Genomic DNA, 20,545 nt, shown 5'->3' on the forward strand with positions numbered 1-20,545 from the left:
GGCCGGCCCAAGATATGCCTTCTTGATCATGGATTTGACACATTGTATGGCAATGAGTACACAAAATACAGTTCCTCATCAAAGGTACTTCTTTTTGTTTGAGTGTTGTATTTTCCATGGTATTTAAAAATAAGTCCCAGCTTCTTTTATAAAATTAAGCACAGTAAAAGGGGAGAGGAGAAAAAAGGTATGAAACACAATCTTTAATATGAAGTGCACTGTGACAGCTCTGGATAGGTTGAAAAGATAAAAGTTTTATTGTTGATCACTTTTAGGAAAATTTACAGAGAATGCTACAAGAAAAATCAGAAAAAAAATTTTTTTTAAAAAGGCTTTTCCTAAAATGTTTTATAAATGGAAATTTACCTATAGCACATATAGGCTGAAAAATAAGTGATACCTCTGCCTATCAGCCCCTAAATTATGCTTTTGAGTTCAAGTCCTTTACTGTCTCATCAGCGAGTTATTTTCCATGACCCAGAGTAAACTGAAGGATTACCTTTGCTCTAACAGAGAGAGTAAATGTGGTAGGTTAATAATTAAACATTTGGAACCAATGTCCTTACTGTTAGTCAGCGCTGTATTAGAAAGTCAAAATAAGTTTTCTAATATCTTAGTGAAAAATCAGTTGACATTTATTTTGAGCTGTTAAGCACCATTGTTTACTAAAAACAAGTCATTAAATGTAGTACTGCGCGCACACATACACACACACACACACACACACACACACACACACACACACACAGAGCTTTTGGCTTATCAGCACAGGTCAAAATAAACAATTTGCTTCCTATGCTACTCCAAGGTCCCAAAGGGTATACTCATATATACATTCCTAAATTTATCCTAAACTAAAAATCAACCCCCCTCTCTAAATTTTTTTTAACATTGGCTTCTGATTTTTTTAAAGGAAATTCCTGTTGACCAGCACAGTGCATGACATGTAGTAGGTATTCAAAACATCTGTTGAATTAAATACTCAATTCAGAAAAGCTATTTCTATACAAGTGTCTTTAATGAAAATATTCAACAAAATAAATATACCATGTAAAACAAAAGATAACTACAAAGCTTATAACTTCCTTGGTAATATAGTCCCTATGATAACTTGTTCAGAAGAACTACTGGGTTGTCGGAAAAGTCATGATGCATTTTTGTAATGAAAAACATAGAAAAAATATGTCATGACTTTTCCGACAACCCAATAGCATCACTATTTCCACCCTTTGATTCCAAAGGCTCATAACAAAAGCAGCGATAGTATTTAGGGGTGACTATTTTAGGGGGCTCTTACCACTGGGTAAAAATTGTCACAAAATTCTACTTTATATAAACTTTAAACTATTGTTCTAACTGGCTCATCTACTTAATTATATTTAACAATACATAAAATAAAACAAAAATACATAACCAGCAATTCTGATGAAAAACATAGTTTTAGGAGTTCCAGTCCACCAATAATAAAATTCAATAGTGTAGTCTTCATTGCCAAATAGTTGGGTTTATTTCACAGAAGTAAGATACCCTTTCAGATATATCTGGCCAGAAAAAAACTTGTCCTAAACCACATAAATTCCTAATGAATTAGCTGTATGAGTGAGACACTATTTGCAAAATTGAATTAGATTTAGTATAATAACACATTGCCAAAACTAGCATAGGTAACAAAAACTTTAAATGTTTAACAAAACAAGTCCAAAGAAAAATGCAATTTCAATGATAATCTAATAATCAAATAAACTGTACACAATAAACTTTTAACTTCAATTTAATTAGAGGAATGACTTTTAAAAAGTCAAAGTCAAACTTTTTTATAAGCATGTACAAGTCTAGAAATTTTCTACATTCATTCCTGTTAAATTATTATTGTTTTGTTTATGCTTTTATAATATCTTCCTCCAAACAGCTTATTTTTAATTTAAAAAAAAATCAAATATCCACAAGGTTGTGTGAATAGACTGTGAAATAAAAACTGTTTTTAAAAACAACTCTAAGCCTTGTTCTCATTCTGACAGAGTAAACAGCAGGAATAAAGAATCAAATGGCTATGTCATTTCAATAACTTAAAAAAACACCTTTTTATGATTAGATGTTTTTGTTTTGTTTTCTTAGCTTAGAGCTTTGGTAAAGCAAAATCAAAAGGCTTACCCTAAGAGTAAAAAACCAATTATCCCTTTAGAACAATTCATTTTAAGCAGGGAAATAAGCTCTCATAATAAGAGTAGTTTAAATAAGATGAAGAAAATATTAACCACCACCACCCCTTCAAATAAAGCCCAGTAAGAACCACAGGTATAACTGAAAAAATTTGAACAATATATAATGCCAATTGAAGGGTTCACCATATAGCAGCGGTTCTCAACCTGTGGGTCGCGACCCCTTTGGGGGTCGAACGACCCTTTCTCAGGGGTCGCCTAAGACCATCAGAAAACAAAAAGATATTTACATTACGATTCATAACAGTAGCAAAATTACAGTTATAGAGTAGCAACGAAAATAATTTTATGGTTGGGGGTCACCACAACATGAGGAACTGTATTAAGGGGTTGCGACATTAGGAAGGTTGAGAACCGCTGCCATATAGCAATCTTTTCTGATAAAAAAGGAATGGTCCTTTCTCTACAGAACCTAAGCAATGTACAAATATAGGTCAGAGGAATCTTTGTGAATATATAGTTATATTAGGTTAAATTACTGAGGGCCCACCAAATTTCAGTACCTTAGTCATGTGGGAAAATACTAGGGAAAAATAAATAGGATTTTGCTACTTATAAAACAAGCTAAACATAGCATCTTTCAATATCATAAAGGGCCAGAATTTGAACCTAAAGAATAGTTTTGAATTAATCCAGGTTTTTCCTTATCTAGGTTTAAATGATGAGACAGATTTATAGTCAAATTCAAAAAATAAAAAGTGTTATCAAGACTTAGGCATTTTCAAGTTTCTAAAGAAAAACTCAGATGGTTCAACTTCAGAAGTAGCTTTATAAAATGTAGCAGGTACCTGAGTTGGCACTGGCTTTTCACCGTTCTCTGAGTTCTCTCTTTTTGAGTGATCTGACAGTTTCTCCACATCATTGACTGCCTGAGTGTCAGGACATGATGGAATATTTCCAGCAGAAGACATTTCAGCTGCTCCTATGTCGTCTCGTTGGGAGGAAATGACTTCGCTACTTGTGGGGTGAACATTTCCAGCGTTCAGTTTGGTAGCTACAGGCAGATCATTTTCTACAACAGTCTTCTCAAATACTCCTCCCTGGCTGTCAAGGGTTTCAGTGGAGGGGCTGATGGCAGTGTTGGCCTGGTTTTCTGCCTGGGATTCTGACAGGGTCACACCTAATGGGCAGCAATGACTGTCTGATATAATCACATGATCTTCTTTGTCAGTCATAGTAATTAAGAGCTGGCTGCACTGGTTGCATCTTTCAGGGACGGGCTTCAGATCCTGGGAAGGGAGACACTGTACAAGGGCTAAGCTGTGGAACGCACCACAAGCAACCTGGAGCACTACACGCCCAGCAAGATGTTCCACCTTTTGTGGCTTTGTCACTGGGAAGGCAGTGGTAATGAGACCCAGCTGACAACCGGTACCCCATGACCAAATCTCTCTGCTTATGGACAATGCCAGAGTGTGCTCCTCACCACAAGCCAACTGCAAAACCCTGACTGCTAACAAAGGACTGGTCTCAGAATCGGAAATGCTGACAGGACTAGGCTCTGGAACATACTGCTGGTTAGCTACTGCACACTGGCCAGCAGTGTTCTCTCCCCACATGTACGCTACGCCGCTTTCTGTCACTGCTCCACTGTGAAAACTCCCTGCTGCCACAGAAACAATGTGTTGCCCAACCAGGGCATTTTCTAGAATGGGACTACTCGGACAAATCTCTGCTGGTTCACTTCTCCAAGAAAGAGTCCCAAAGCTGTAGACTGCACCATCTGAAAGTTAAAAAAAAAAGGGGAGTTTATGAATTAAGTAGGAATTTTATCAGCAAACTTTGAATCCCCTCTAAGGTTAACAAAATAGAGCTGTTGTTTTTTCAAAAGCTTTTTTCAACAGTTCTTTTTTCAGTGTAGAGGTTTGGTTCAAGCATATAATATTCCAAACTTATTCATCTTTTAATAAATACCATTTTTTAACATTCTGGGATATAGTGAGAATTCCCACAAATTGCAGGAGGCATTATTATTGTTCACTTCAGCCTCATCCTAAAAATTCTAGCATTGATCCACTACTAATTGCTACCATTGTAGGCTATTACAGAAGCGGATTTTAAGCATTCAAAGACAAAATAATCATGACAAAATAAAATAAGTAGAAGATAAAATGACACACTGCTAATAACTACAACATTCACTACTACGGAATAGTCAGAGAAGCAGAAAATTTATGCAATGGCATAAAAATATTAGAGATTCATTTTGGCCAAAATTAAGAAATTAGCTTTATACCTCCAGATTGTATAGAAAGTACCACTGTTAACAAGATGTGGCTGTCTTCATGTTGTGTACCACGTTATGTACAATTTTTAAATGTTATATGTAATATGCAATCATGAACCACTTATAACCAGAATACATTCTGAGAAATGCATCATTGTGCAAACACCATAAAGTGCCTTTACACAAACCTAGATGGTACAGCCTACTACACATCTAGGCTATGTGGCATATAGTCTATTGTTCTGTAGGGGAGGAAAAATATTTTCCCCTCTCCGCTTCTGGGTACTTTTGAGACATCCCTGTAATAAAGACAGATTAATAGGAGAAAAATAAACAAAAGTTTAATAACATGTATACCTCCTGTATACATGGGAGAGACCCAGGAAAACAGAGTAACTCGAAAAAAATGGCTGAAGCCACCACCTTGAATACCATCTTCAGTTGAAGTCAAAAGATGCTGGATGTGGAGGGGAGTCAGTTATGGAAGTTACCAGGAAAAGCACAGTAAACAAGGGTAAGGTTATTATGCAGATTTAAGTCACTGTCTTCTCCACTGAGTTTCTAGGGACAGATGAAGAAATAAGCACTATTTTCCCCCCATAAAGCAGCAATTAAGTTGATGATGAAAAAAACGTATACTTTATCTTTGATCTTATTATACATGGCAAATATATTTATATACTTAAGTCACCACAGCATGGATATAAGGAAGAACATAATAGTGGGTAAAGGAAAGATACAAGCTTTTATTAGGGAATTTCTAGTTTGGATAAAGAGTACTGAGAAAATAAGCTCACTGATTAAAATCTTTAAAACTTTCTTCCTGGGCCAGCTGAGTGGCTCAGTTGGGTAAGAGCTCGCTCAGGAGTGTGAGCTCTGAGCAACAGGGTCACTGGTTCAATTCCCGGCCCGAGCTGAGCTGCCAACAGGTGGCAGGATGGCTCAGCGAAAAAAAAAAAAAACCTTCTTCCCAAGTGATATAGCAATATACACTTGCAACAGCTCACCAACTCTTTCAATTGACATTATTCCACTAGAGAGAGCAACACTGCAAATAAATGGATATTTAGACACCCCCCCTTTGTTTAACCTGGAGTACCTCGAAAATAGTGAATCAATGAAGTGTCCTCAATGAATTATGAGCTAATGGTCAAATTAAATAAAGACAACAAAGCTTGAAAATTTCTAGCATTCAATCAGTACCATTTTTTCTTCTAAAAAAGCACTGGAGATCTTTTTTCCATTTCAAACTACTACACACTTGTGTAAGATGAGGTTTTTTGTAACTTTGACACTAAAACCAGAACAGTGATAGAAACCAGAATAGTGAAACTTAAACATAAACAGTGATAGGCTATATATATTTTTAAAGTTTTCCCTTAGTTGTCCCAGCATTTTAGGTATGATTCTAGATGTTTAAAGATAGTATGTTCATAAAGGTTCCTAAATATCCTACAGAAGGGCTAATAAAACAGTAACAGAATTCCCCTTATATATGCTTGAGAACTAATTTTAAACCCAAAGACATGCACTGAATAGAGTTCACATTTTTAAAATAAGGCTTTTTCCCAATTCTGGCCTACTTAATGTTATTGTTACATACTATTATAATAAAAGTTATGTAATAATAAAGTGAAATCCATGTTAACCCCATGAAACCATTAGATTTTAAGCTTTATTTCCTAGAATTTGTCTTCCTGTAGTTTCTACGAGGAAAATACCAAAGCGTTAGTGAATACTTCCTAAATGCTTACAGAGCAGAAATTTATAAATTAGTGAAGTTGATGGCAGTCCTGGCTCAAATCAAATTTGCCATGATTGAGTTGGTAAACTGCCACAAAAATTACAGGCAGCTTTCTACATAAATTACAGCCTATGTTTCTATCTGTTATAGATTTATAGATTTTATTTTATGTTCTTATGAGCTGCTATTTATACCTGAGAAAACTGTGCTGAAACAGTATAACCAAGTGGCTTAGAAAGCAGGCTTTGAAATCCGACTCTCTGGGTTCCAATCCTGATTCTGACACTCTGACAGACGTGTGCATTTACAGAAATTATTTAACCTCCCTGACCTTCAGTTTCCTCATCTGTGAAGTGGGGATAATAATAGTAGCTACCTCATAAGGTGGCTGTGGAGACTCAAAGAAATAATAAATATAAAGTACTTAGTGCAGTGGCTGACACATATAATTGTTTAATGAACATGAGCTATTATTAGCATTGTTATTCTGATACATTTTAATGAACAAAGAAGGTATACCAAAAGAATCTCTGAATAGGTAATCTTTTTAAAAAGTTAGTTTTTCATGTACTTATTACTATAAAATTTAAAAACTGTAATTCTCCCTTTTATTCTAGTTACAGTATATCTTAAATTTAAGAACTAATCTGATTTCTGATAAAGGGAGTAAGAACACATTTTGTAAACAAAAAGAGTATAAGCTCCAGCAAAGTTCATTAAGAACACCTGGTATCCAGTAACTTTTTTTTTTTTTTGTAGGGAGGGAGATGGACAGTGTGTTTTTCCAGGACCCATCAGCTCCAAGTCAAGTAGTTGTTTCAATCTAGTTGTGGAGGGTGCAGTTCAGTGGCCCATATGGGGATCGAACTGGCAACCTTGGTGGTATGAGCTCTGTGCTCTAACCAACTGAGCTAACCGGCCGCCCCTCCAGTAACTCTTTTACCTGCTTTTACACACTCAGGCATTTGTCAGCTTCAGTCAGTATTTGTTAAGCCATTGTTTTCAATACCTTCAGTCAGAAGAATTCCATGTTTCACTCCAAGGGCAGCTTGAAGAACAGTCTTTCCTCCCCAGCCTGGCAATCTCTCTGGTGTTACAGAGCCGGATCCTGCCTTCCAGACATGGACTAGACCTCTTTCTTTGGATCCTTCTGCCTCTGTTGAGCTACACATATGAAGAAAAAGAGGTTAAGTGTTCCTGCAATTCAGGGCTGTATCTTTTGCTCTTAATATTTTCATGAGACTAGTACCTTTTACCAGCACATAGGGAATTGGGTCAGATAATTTAACTAGCACCTATTTTATACTTTGGTTATGACATAGGAGTTAGAGATAAAACAAGTTATATTACAGGCTTGAGGATAATCTAAACCAGGGGTCAGCAAACTGCGGCTCGCGAGCCACATGCGGCTCTTTGGGTACGTACATGTGGCTCTGAAGTAAAATTGAAAATGAAAATAAAACTATCATAGTTTCATTTATAAAATTTTTAAAGGATATTATTCACATAATGATGATTTCATTTGTTTTATGGCTCTCAAATAATTTTTAAATTGTTGTGAGGGACAGGATTGGCTCTTCCGTCTCAAAAGTTTGCCGACCCCTGATCTAAACCCACAAATTACTTTATCTAAGAAGCAAACAAAAGCTGGGCTATGTTTTGAAGTTTTATGATTTAGTAGCATAAAATTTCAAGATTCTAATTGCTCAATACTTTAACTCCTTGTTTAGATATTAAAATTAAAACATGTCCCAAGTTGAAGTCTTATTTTACAATTTTAGTTTTTAATGTGGTTAAAAGTATTTGATGAGAAAGAAGGAATAAGGATCGATATTTCACTTTACACTGAGTTTAAAATGTATAACTGCTATCTAAATTTTTAAGAACCAAATTTATAACAAGTACCAGTAAAATCATTCATGCTTTACTCATGTTCTAGCCAAAGAATTCTAGCCATCTTATGACTATGGTTCAAAGAACACAAAACACAAAACTGCATAAAATGACCATATCCCAAATGCCTCCCCTTCTAAGAAAAGGGCATATTAAGACACCATGGGTTTCCTTTATACAAAGTTTTCCTATGTGTCATCACTGATGGTATATTCTTTTCACATTCTTTTTTTCTAGAACAATGATGCCAATACTTTAATGACACAGAAACTGTTTTGATTACTTCATAATACCTCGAAATTTCTCTAGTTTGACTAAATAATATTTCTCTGAATTGTAATTAGGCATAACCATGGTTTTTGTGGAAGGGAAGCCACAGCTTAATCTTCCTTTTAAAATAAGACACATGATTAGTTTTCTAAGAATAGAAGATGATTACAATTAATAAGGCTATTTCTGAAAACTTGAAATTATTTGTGAGAAAAATGATGAAATGAAGACTTTTGTGCCTTTTATAAGCATAAGATAGGAACTAGCAGCAAAGCTTATCACTAATCAGCTTTATTTTAATACCTTTCTCTCTTTACCAATCAACACAAATGTCACTATTCCTACTTAACAATCATTAACAAGAAAATTAAAGTGATGAGAAGCTACACATACATGGAATTGTTTGTTGTGTTTTCCTAGAAGGATAGGGGAGAAAGAAGAAATGGGTTTACCTTTTCTTCTTTGAGTCCATCGGTCAGAGGGAGCACTCCATCACCAAATCATTTCGTCTTTGCAAAAGTATTTAAAGACCTAAATGGAAAACACAGGTAAGCACAAAGAGCAGTAAAGAATACTTTGCTATTTTATCCTACAGATTAAAAAAACAACAAAAACCCTCTAACAAGTGCACATTCACTGGGCAATAAATATGCACTAGAACTATTTAAACTATTTCATATCCTGCCTGCCAGAGTGGAATATCTAGACTGAGCCTGCCCACTGAGCTTATAAAAATGCCTGTTGACTGTCAAATGTAATGTCAAGGGAAGAAAAGACTAGCTACAATTATGCTATACTTGGTCAGGCAACAGATTTTTTTTTTGGTTTGTTTTTTATTATAAAGAAGGCAGTTCAATCTGAAAACTCAATGTATTAAGTATTCATTTCATAAACATTAAGGTTACTTTTTAAATGTTTCTGGAACACGTGAACATTTAAATACCAGTTAAGAAAGAATTTCTAAAGTCTCTTCAGTAAGTTATCAGATTCAAGTAGTTTTAATTTACATTGTTCAGTAATGCACACCAAAAAAATGACATCATTAAAATACAGTTTTCCACTTATTGGAGTTAGCAGTATTTTCCCCAAATCCACCTCAATTCAAAACCATAATCCAAAGGGCTGGAAGAGAGCAGTTTGAATTTTAAAATATGTTTTAAAATCAACCACTGAAGAGAAAAGAGCCATATGAAAATTATGGTACAAATATCATGACCTATCAGTTCAGAAACTCAAAGTTTAATAAAGAGAAATAAACAGACAGAAATGCTCAATGCATTTCAACTAAGAAATTCACATTTTTAAGAGTGTCAAAACTTATGGAAATAAAGGCAATGGGGTTTTATTTGTATGAACCATAAAAATACTGGGGCCAAATTTATGATTTTTTTCTGCAGAAAGATAAGGCATGGTCACTGTGCTCTGCAAACAGCCCGTGCCGGCAGGAGTGATGTAAGATCCATCTGTTTACTCCAGGTTGCCAGTGAATTCTTACGGTTTCCCATCTGTGTATCTGGAGGAAATTACTCTTTACCTAATGCTTATTTTTGGGAAGATTTTTAATCACGCCAAGTTGGACAAAGGGTACTAATCATGTAAACGAAAGATATCTGAATAGATTTAATAAATGTTATTAGTGCAATAAACACCAGTAAGTGACACTATGATTTGTGTGTGATACTGATCAATTTTTAGTAAAATGTACAATTCATGGTGTACAGAGAAATTCTGAAGCCAGGTCTAACTTGTGCATCTATCAGAGAGCAAGGAGTAACTGTTGCCTTGATTAAAGTTAAACAATACCCAGCAGAAACCAGAGAACTCCTCTGGGAGGGTGTGGAAGTGCATGACACACTTGACAACTCATTAACCGTATGTGAATTGAATTTTGTCCTACTGCCTGACAATCAAAAACGTGGAGAATTTTTTGGTAAAGTGAATAAAAAAGTCAACCTTTCTTCTCTTTTAGTGTATTCTTTTTTAATACAGGGTTTTCTTAAAGGGATTTCACCCCACACCATATGATTTCTCACCACCACTCATTTTTTCAAACCTAAATGGAATTAAAATTCTACAAACTGTTTTTGCAACTTTCTTTTGTGACTTACTACATATGGTAGGCAGAAAAATGGTCCCAAAGATGCCCTCATCCTAATGCCCACAACCTGTGAATACGTTAGGTTATATGGCAAAGAGAAATTAAGGTTACTGGTCAGCTGACCTTAAGATAGGGAGATTATCCTGGTTATCCTGATGTAATTGAGAGTCCTTAAAAGTAAAAGAGGGAGGCAGAAGGAGAGAGAAAAAGAGATGTGATGATGGAAGAGGGTCAGAGAGAGGCTTACATTGCTGATTTTCAAGATTTGGAGGGGAGGGGATAACCAAGGTATGTGGGTGGCCTCTAGAAGCTGGAAAAGGCAAGGAATGGACTTTCCCCTAGGGCCTCCAGAAAGGAAGGCGGCCCTGCTGACACCTTGGTTTTAGCCCAGCTAGACTTGTCTGACCTTTAACCCACAGCACTGTAAAATAATAAATCTGTGTTATTGTAAGCCACTAAGTGTGTAGCAATTTGTTACAGTAGCAACAGAAAGCTAGCTAATATACTATTTCATAGACATCTTTCTGTATCAGTATTTATAGACCTATATATTTTAAGATTTTTTTTTTTAATTGGGGAATTGGGGGGATGGGAAATAGGGAACAGACAAGTTGCTGTCGTTTTGTTCTTCAGTCTAGTTGTGGAGGACGTTGCTTCACTGGCCCAAGTTGGCACCATCATTGCGCTCTTCCCGGGCGAGGCACATCAGTCGCCGGCTTCTGGACGGCTGCTCACTGCGGCTGCTGGCCGCTCACGCTGGCTGCTGGCTACACACGATAGTCCATGGCAACCCACTGCAGCAGGGGCTGCAGCCTACGCCATCGCCGGCGACTCACGGCAGCCCAGCTCCAGGTTGAGCTGTTGTTCAGCATCTTAGCTGTGGAGGGCAGTGTCACTGGCCCTCATATGTGGGATCTGAACTGGGGCCCTCTGGCGTCCCAAGCCAGTTCTTAACCATCGCGCCACTCGGCCGGCTCAGACCTATATTTTGTTTTAATGGTGTTTAACATTTGACTTTATCCAAGAAGACATATCTGCCTGAAACTCAAATAGGGCAATGAGGAAAACAGAAAAGACTGCAGAAAAAAATAACTAAAAAAAAATATTGCACCTAAATGTGGGAAGCTTATATCATAAAGTTTTACCTCACGTACTTAAATCTAAATGGCATTTACCAACTCTATTTACTCTAACATTCTTTCTCAATTATGTATCCATACAGGAAAAAGTAAATTAAAAAAATTTGTTTTTCTAATATTTTATGATCCCCTCTCCAGAAAATCTGTAAGACTTGCCTCAACCATTCAAATAGCATTCAAACTTCCTTATGTCCTTTGAGTGTTTCACATTTTTAATTGTTATAAAATGGCCTAATCATGCGGCTTCCATTAGGGATAGAATAGAACCCCATTGGGGCCTTTCCATTGTGATCACAAAATATGGTGAATGCTGCAGGTGAGTGCCACCCAACAGGAAGGCTGGAATCTTCAATATGGGAAGCAGTGCATCGAGCCTTCATAACAATGTGTGACAAGTTTCAACTTGTTCGCTGCAGTCAGTCAGGTGTGAGCTACGGTTGAGAGGTGTGTTTTAAAGTGTGCCATAAATCATCCTCCATCATGACAATGCTTCTGTGTCACACATTGCTTCTGGTTCGGCAATTTATTTCTGTCAAATAAAAACATTATGGTGTATCCTCATCCACCTTATTCACCAGATCTAGCACCGTGAGACTTCTGGCTCTTCCCCAAAATCAAAATGATTCAGGATATCTAGGCAGCCACGACAGTGCAAGTAAAGCCACACAAAAAAGGACTTCCAGAACTGCTTCAGAAAGTGGCAAGAATGATGGGATAAATATGTTCAAAGCGAGGGGGAGTATCTTGAGGGGGATTGATGGCAATGTGTCTTTTACTGTATACATTCTTTTTTATTTAAACATTCACCATATTGTTTGATCACACCTCATATGTGTGCTATGTATTCTAATCTCACTCCTGGCTCCATTCATTCTGTTTCTTTATTTTATCAGGCCATATTTATACATTTTTTGTAAAGTGCCTTAAATACTTTTGGGAATAAGGCAGAACACAAATAACAATTTTTACATGGGAACAGAAATGTGTTAGTGGACTAGTATCCCAAATGCAAAGAGAAAAATTAAATCATGTAGGATTCTATTTATTCATCTCTAGTAAACTTTATTCTCTGGATAAAGTCCTTTCACCTCAATAATTTAGTGAAAGGCAAATTTTCAGTCATAAGTACATTAACTTTCAAAGGCTTAAATTTCAACAACTAAAACCACATGTATTTATTTGTAACGACTATGTTCCAGCGATGTTAATCTAAAACTTCCATGGAAGCCAAAAATATCTTATTCTGTATCATATCCCAGCTGCTTAACATAGTCCTGACATATAACAGGTACTCAATAAATATCAGTAGACAGAGTAGGCATTGATAAATAAACAAGTTCCTGCTCTTTAGGAGTTTACCTACTAGTACGGTCTGTCTTTCTGACTAGAAGAATGACTCTGTAAAGTAGACACTACCGTCAAGGTATAAGAAATCTAACTTACAGTAGCAAAGCTGGGCCCTTCTAGTCTTATTATCCTGTCTCACTTACTGGTTTAAAATAGGTATGTTGATTAAAATAGTAAAATAATAGCAATAACTATAGTTCTAAAAGCAATGACATTAGTGTTTAGAATGACAAGACTAAATTAAGATAGGAAGACAATAAAAATAATAATACAGAAGCAAACTGTACCATAATGCCCTGAAAGGAATTTGGATATAGGTTGAATCTGATATAAAATTACTACAGATTTCATGCAGTCATTTAAACTCTAATTTTAAAGTCTGAATTGACTGCATTTTATATATAATAACCAGACAATATAGTAACCAGAGTTTATACTGTGAATATGGTAACCAATAATTTAAGACACTATCGTATTTTACACATAGTACATGCTTAATAAATGTTTGCTTTTAGAGGCTCAGGCAACATGTTTACACATAGATTAAGGCAACTTCTGACTTAAACACCTAACTTACAACTAATCTATACATCAACAACTGCTACTTCCTGGATATCCTGCCACAGAGGCCTTTATCAACCACTGCTGAAGGTCAAGGAACACTCACCTTGCGGTGAAGCCTTGACAAACCAATCACCATCAAAGGTCAAGGCCACTTCAAATCCTAGCCCTCTCAGCTTTCATTGCTTCACCAGAGGCATTGTCTGATACTAAGATGGGAGCTAACCAGCCCTTTAAATCCTGACCCTGAGTTCAGGGATTCAGTTAATTAATGTACTGAATAAAGTCAGTAGGTTGACCTAAAAATACTTGTTATTTACAAATGTTGTTATTAATGAGATAACGTATTAAGTCATTGATTCAAAATATAAACTCCTAGAGGTCATAAACTACGATTTATTCATCGGTATACTCTTGTACCCATAGCAACCACTAGGTACAAGCTGGCTACATTTGAGTACTGAGTAAGACAACCCTTGATCTTAACTTCTATCCATGGACTTCCAAATGATACGGAAGATTTCTAATGCCTGTATGTAAAAAGAAGTCAGCATCAGACACAAAAGGAAAGTGTCATCTCATAATAGAAACTCTCATACATAATTTGCTAATGGTATTTCCTACAATGAAGACACTTTTATTTCATGTCACTTCACAAATGTTAGACAACCCAGAAAAGAATAGTCTCTTTCTACTTAGTACATGGAGACAGTTTCTGGTGCAATCAGGGACACTAAGGCTTCACAGTCTCTTTTTTATGCCCTGCTTATTTCACCTTGAAAATTACTAAAACTGCACTTTTCTGATTGTCAGAATCATCTAAAATGTACATCACCCATGGAGGAGAGGTGGTAAACATGGTAAAAATAAATGCCCAGCAATGTCCAGTTAGCTCCTTTTTGTACTCACTGCATATTTTTAAAATGCACTTTTCCAGATTACTAAAATTCCCATGAAATAATTTGATGGATATTATAATACTAGCAGTTGAATTTTAAACGCCTATGTACTGCAATGTTTTGTGCCTGATATTAATGTTGGAGTACAATTTCTGAAACAAATTGTTTATTCCTTTAATATTTTACTATTCTTTTATTAAAATAGCCACAATTTTTTAAAGGCAATATCACAGAAATGCAGTTCGAAGTATGTTGGCTTATTTTACCAATCAATAACCTCTATTGATTAAGGATATAAAGAGGCAGCTAACTGAACAGGGAGTATACATGCCAAAAAATACTGCTCTGGAGATGTGTTTCATTTATTTTGAAAGTGCTAGTAACAGGTATTCTGGATTAGAAATGAAAATACTGTTTAACTCACAAGTTTAAATACTGAGGTCATATTAGGGATCAGCTATTAAATTAACTATTCACTACTCAACCATTTAGCACATTGTCATCATGTTTACTTATTAATACCTGTAAAGAGATTTCTGGTCTAGATGGCAGAGTACATAAACTCTATGCTTTCATCCTTTCATGACCACATCAAAATTACAACTATACTACAGAAGAACCGTCATTGAGAATCAACTGAGGTCCAGCTGAACAGAAGTCCTACAACTAAGGATATACAGAAGAAGCCATGTCAAGACTGGTAGGAGTGGTGGAGACACAGAATGGGCTGGTCCCACACTCACATGTGGCAGTTAAAAATCGGGAAGGATGTTCAGCTGCAGAGGTCCCCCCTGAGGAGCAAGCAGCCCCAGTTCCATATCAGGCTACCCAGCCCAGGGTTCCAGTGCCAGGAAGAGAAGTCCCCACCACTTCTGGCTATGAAAACCAGCAGAGATTGTGGCTGAGAGAGACGAAGAGCTGGTGGAGTCCCAGGCATTCCTCTTAAAGGTCCCGCACATGGACCTACTCGCTCTGAACTCCAGCGCTGGGGCAGCAGCTTGAAAGGCACAAGGGACATATAGGGAGGAACTGAATTGTCTGGCTTTAGGGCAAGGGCTGGAAGGGCAGCTTTCTCCCAGACAGAAGTGCTGGCAGAAGCTGTTATTCCTTTGTTGAGCTCTTCCCCCTCCCAGCATGCAGTTGCAGGCCAGGCAGCCACTGTATTTCAATCTCCATCAACATGGCTAACACCATTAACTCCACCCTTAGCTTCCCTGAGACTCTGCCCCACCCAACTTGCAGGCCCACTCAAACCACTTCCAGTGGCTTTTCCATACAAACAGCCTGTCTTGATTCATGCTGTGGACTTTCCTAAAATCTCTCAAAGATTCACAAACCCCAAACAAGCAGCATCTGGCCTCGGTGTCCCCCATACCTCTTGCTAAGCAGTCCCAAGCCAGGTACTATAGGCAGCTGGCCTAGGGTCACAGTTTAGCCTCTCCAAGGCACCTCCAAGCCAAGAGCAGATAACCACCATCTACAAATTGCTTTGTGGACCCTCCCAGGAGGCCCTGGGGCAGGCATGCTGGTGGCCAGCTTTGGACCCTGCCAGTACCATCTGGTTGCCTCCATAGATAACATACCCAAAGGGCAGACTGGGCAGGGACCAGAGCCCTGCTGATGTGAATCCTGATCCGTAAGGTCAGCCCCTGAATAAACAATTCCTCTACTATACTCACAGCCAGTCCTCGCAACCAATCAGCTATAGGGTCAATCCTTCCCACTGGTGTACGAACAGCAACCAAGGCTCAACTACAACAGGAGGACACACACAACCTACACAAAGATACACCTGGAGCACCTGGCTCATGCGACCAGGGAGCCTGCGTCATTGGGCCCCACAGGAACTACTACATAAGGTCACTCTACTAAGACCGGGACATATAGTAGCTCTACCTAATACACAGAAACAAACACAAGGAGGTAGCCAAAATGGGGAGACAAAGAAACACATCCCAAATAAAAGAACAGAACAAAGCTCCAGAAAAAGAACTAAACAAAATGAAGGCATGCAATCTACCAGACACAGAGTTCAAACACTGGTTATAAGGATGCTCAATGATCTCAGTGAGAACTTCAACAAAGAGATAGGAAACAGAAAAACAGAGACAGAAAACATAAAAAAGAACCAGTCAGAAATGAAGAATACAATGACTGAAATAAAGAAAACATTAGAGGGAATCAACAGATTAGATGAAGCAGAGGGTCGAATCAGCAATATAGAAGATAAGGCAGCAGAAAATACCCCATCAGAACAGCAAAAAGAAAAAGGAATCCAAAAAAAAATTAGGATAGTTTAAGGGGCCTTTTAACAACATCAAGCATGCCAACATTCTCATCATAGGGGTACCAGAAAGAGAAGAGAGACAGCAAGGAATTCAAAACCTAGCTGAAGAAATAACGACGAAAAACTTCCCTAACCTGGAGAAGGAAACAGACATACAAGCCCAGGAAGTGCAGAGAGTCCCAAACAAAATGAACCCAAAGAGGCCCACATTAAGACACATCATAATTAAAATGGCAATGATTAAAGATAAAGAAAGAATCTTAAAAGCAGCAAGACAAAAGCAACCAGTAACTTATAAGGGAGCGCCCATAAGACTATCAGCTGATTTCTCAACAGAATCTTTACAGGCCAGAAGGGATTAGCACAAAATAGTCAAAGTGATAAAAGGCAAGGACCCACAACTAAGATTACTCTACCCAGTAAAGCTATCATTTAGAATAGAAGGACAGATCAAGAGCTTCCCAGACAAGAAAAAGCTAAAGGAGTTCATCACCACCAAACCGGTATTACAAATAATGTTAAAGGGACTACTTTAAGAAGAAGGAAAAAAAAATCAAAATTATGAATAAAATGGCAATAACTACATATCTATCAACAATTACTTTAAATGTAAATGGATTAAATGCTCCAATGAATGAATAAGAAAAGAAGACCCTAAGGGTAGTAGCTTGGAGGAGGGGGATTGTCACTTTGTGAGGGGTATAAATGTCTAACTATTATGTTGCTTTGTACACCTGAAACTAAAGGAGGAGAGGGGGAGGGGGAAGGGAAAAGAGGAGGGGGGTAAGGGGAGTGGGAGGAGGAGGAGGAGGAGAAGACCCTTAAATATGCTACCCACAAGAGACTCACTTCAGATGTAAAGGCACATTGACTGAAAGCAAAGGAATGGAAAAAGATATTTCACGAAAATGGAAACAAACAAAAAACTGGGATAGCAATACTTATACCAGACAAAATAGATTTTAAAACAAAGGCTATAGGGCTGGCCAAGTGGCGGGATGGATAAGAACTGGCTTGGGACGCCAGAGGGCCCCGGTTCGGATCCCACATATGAGGGCCAGTGACACTGCCCTCTACAGCTAAGATGCTGAACAACAGCTCAACCTGGAGCTGGGCTGCCATGAGTCGCTGGCGACGGCGTAGGCTGCAGCCCCTGTGGCAGTGGGTTGCCATGGGCTACCGTGTGTAGCCAGCAGCCAGCGTGAGCGGCCAGCAGCCGCAGTGAGCGGCCGTCCAGAAGCCGGCGACTGATCTGCCTCGCCCGGGAAGAGCGCAATGATGGTGCCAACTTGGGCCAGTGAAGCAACGTCCTCCACAACTAGACTGAAGAACAAAACAACAGCAACTTGTCTGTGCCCCTTCCCCCAATTCCCCAGCACTGTTCCCATCCCCCCGATTCCCCAATAAAAATCTTTAAAAAAAAAAAAAAACAAAGGCTATAACAAGAGACAAAGAAGGACTCAATAATTCCACTTCTGGGTATTTATACCAAAAAACCCAAAACACTACTTCAAAGGGACATGTGCATCCATATGTTCATTGCAACATTATTTACAATAGCCAAGATATGGAGGTAACCAGGGTGTCCATCAATTGATGAATGAATAAAGAGGTGGCACATATATACAATGAAATATTACTCAGCCATAAAAGAGAATTAAATCTTACCATCTGCAACAACATGGATGGACCTAGAGGGTGTTGTGTTGAGTGAAGTCAGACAGAGAAAGAAAAATGTCATATGATTTCACTTACATGTAAGAATCTAAAGAACAAAACAAACAAAACAGAAACAAACTCAAAGATACAGATACATTTTGATGGTTGCCAGTTGCAAGGGGGATTAGAGGTGGGTACAAATGGGGAAGGGATTAGGAAGTACAAATTAGTAGTTACAAAATAGTCATGGGGATGTAACATATAGCATAAGGAATACAGTCAATTATACTGTCACAACTGTATGGTAGTGTCAGGTGGGTACTAGGTTTATCAGGGTGATCACTTCATAAGTTATAGAAATATCTAATCACTATGTTGTACATCTGAAACTAATATAATATTGCATGTCAACTGTAATTGAACATAAAACAATTATTTAAAAAATACCTGTAAAGAGAGAATTCACAGTATAAACTCAGGTTTACCACACTAGTTTACCACCCAAACTTTAAAAAGTGTTAATGATCAGGTGATATCTGTGGTAATTTTGTATATGAATCACTCTGTCAACCTGTTCTCCCATACTGTGAGTGTTCATGATCAATATATGCCTGCATTTCCCAAGAGTCTCTAGAATTGAAATTCCCCTGCAGCCTTTTAAGAAGGATCATTCCTCATATCTTAAGAAAAGGATTTCCCAGGAGCACAACTCAAACAGCAAAGTAAAATTAACTAAATAATTTGGTCTGTCTCTTCTCCTTAGAAAAGCTTTATACAGGCACTGCACAGGCACATTCTTTTCCTTTTGCAGGAAGGAAAGAATTATTTTTCCAGAGTCAACAACTTTGAGACTAGAAATTAAAATAAAGAAAACATATTGGGAGACAGTCTTGATTACAAAACAATTTTTAAAGTGCTAGTTTCACAAACTATCTTAATCATACATAAATCTGGGAATAAAAATAACTAATTTATGTACTCATTATTCAGTTTTAACAGAAATCAGCATATTTTCATATTTGCTTCAGTTCTTTTTAAAATAGAAGAAAAAGTTATAAAGATCTGAAGGGGCCCCTACCAAACCTTTCTTCTCCAGAGTTAATGTGTCTTATTTCCATGTACATTCTTACACTTTTATGTACTTTCGTTAGATACATATATAGAAATAAAAAATGTATGCTATATTACTTTAAAACGCTATAAAAATGCATCACTCTGTATGTATCCTTTGGCAACCTGCTTTTTTCAGTCCGTATTATGTACTTGAAATAAGCACATGTTGATAAGCATAGATCTAGCTCATTCATTTTTACTAGGGGATAGTATTCCATTGCATAAATAAACCATAGTTTATCCATGTCACCCACCCTCCAACCCTCTTCTCAGCTGAAAACCATTAAAATATTATCTGTATCTATCAGTTTGTTTTTGTTTTGTTTGTTCATTTTGTTCTTTAGATTCCACATCTCAGTGAAATCAGATGGCATTTGTCTTTCTCTGACTTGCTCCACTCATCACAATACCATCTAGGCCTATCCATGTTTTTCCAGAGGGCAAGATTTCATTCTTTTTAATGGCTGAGTAATATTCCATTTTACATATGTACCATTTCTTCTTTATCCATTCATCCATTGATGGACACCAAAGTTGCCTCTCTACCTTGACTATTGTAAATATTGCTGCATACATTCCTTCCTATTTTTCAACCCATACCTTACCTAGTCTCATATTAATACAGAATAATGAAAGGTTTTTACAAGTCAGTCATATTCTTTGGAAATACCTTCAGAATGGACCCAGCAATACAGCATTAAACCCATGTTTTTCATGAAAAGATGATCAATAGTAGTCTTTCCATCTAACCACACAAAAACTAAAATCAGGTCTCAGTGAAATTCTTAATATACTCTTTGCTTCTTTAACAGTCAAAAATTCCTGAAGTGTTTCCAATCACAACCTAAATTGTGAAAGGCTGCAATATGGAGAGAAGGGATTCCAGTTCACATTGTTTACATCTATTTTAAAAAATAAGAAGCTTATATAATGCCACTCAAATTTCCCTCCCAAAATTGCCTGTTTGGTACTTTATTTTCTTCATCATTATCTTTTCAAATGTTAATATTGTGAAACAACTTTGAACTTTTCTTGCTATAACTATGAACCTTGACTCTGTCAATAGTAGTCATAGTTAGCCAACTAAGT

At 37.2% G+C, this 20,545-nt stretch overlaps 1 protein-coding gene across 4 annotated transcripts in view; it reads right to left on the minus strand.

Moving 5' to 3' along the window:
- ALS2 (alsin Rho guanine nucleotide exchange factor ALS2) overlaps positions 1-20,545 on the minus strand; it is a 72,173-nt gene that overhangs the window by 49,994 nt on the left and 1,634 nt on the right. For all 4 annotated transcript variants that reach the window (XM_019635707.1, XM_019635703.1, XM_019635706.1 and 1 more), the window contains exons 2-4: positions 8,806-8,884; positions 7,200-7,354; positions 3,008-3,942 (exon numbers count right to left, since the gene is read on the minus strand). In XM_019635707.1, the coding sequence (XP_019491252.1) occupies positions 3,008-3,942; positions 7,200-7,354; positions 8,806-8,825 (1,110 nt within the window). In that variant the 5' untranslated portion in view covers positions 8,826-8,884. The remainder of the gene's footprint in view (positions 1-3,007; positions 3,943-7,199; positions 7,355-8,805; positions 8,885-20,545) is intronic.

The sequence above is a fragment of the Hipposideros armiger genome, unplaced genomic scaffold, assembly GCF_001890085.2.
Source record: "Hipposideros armiger isolate ML-2016 unplaced genomic scaffold, ASM189008v1 scaffold_23, whole genome shotgun sequence".
Taxonomy (NCBI): domain Eukaryota; kingdom Metazoa; phylum Chordata; class Mammalia; order Chiroptera; family Hipposideridae; genus Hipposideros; species Hipposideros armiger.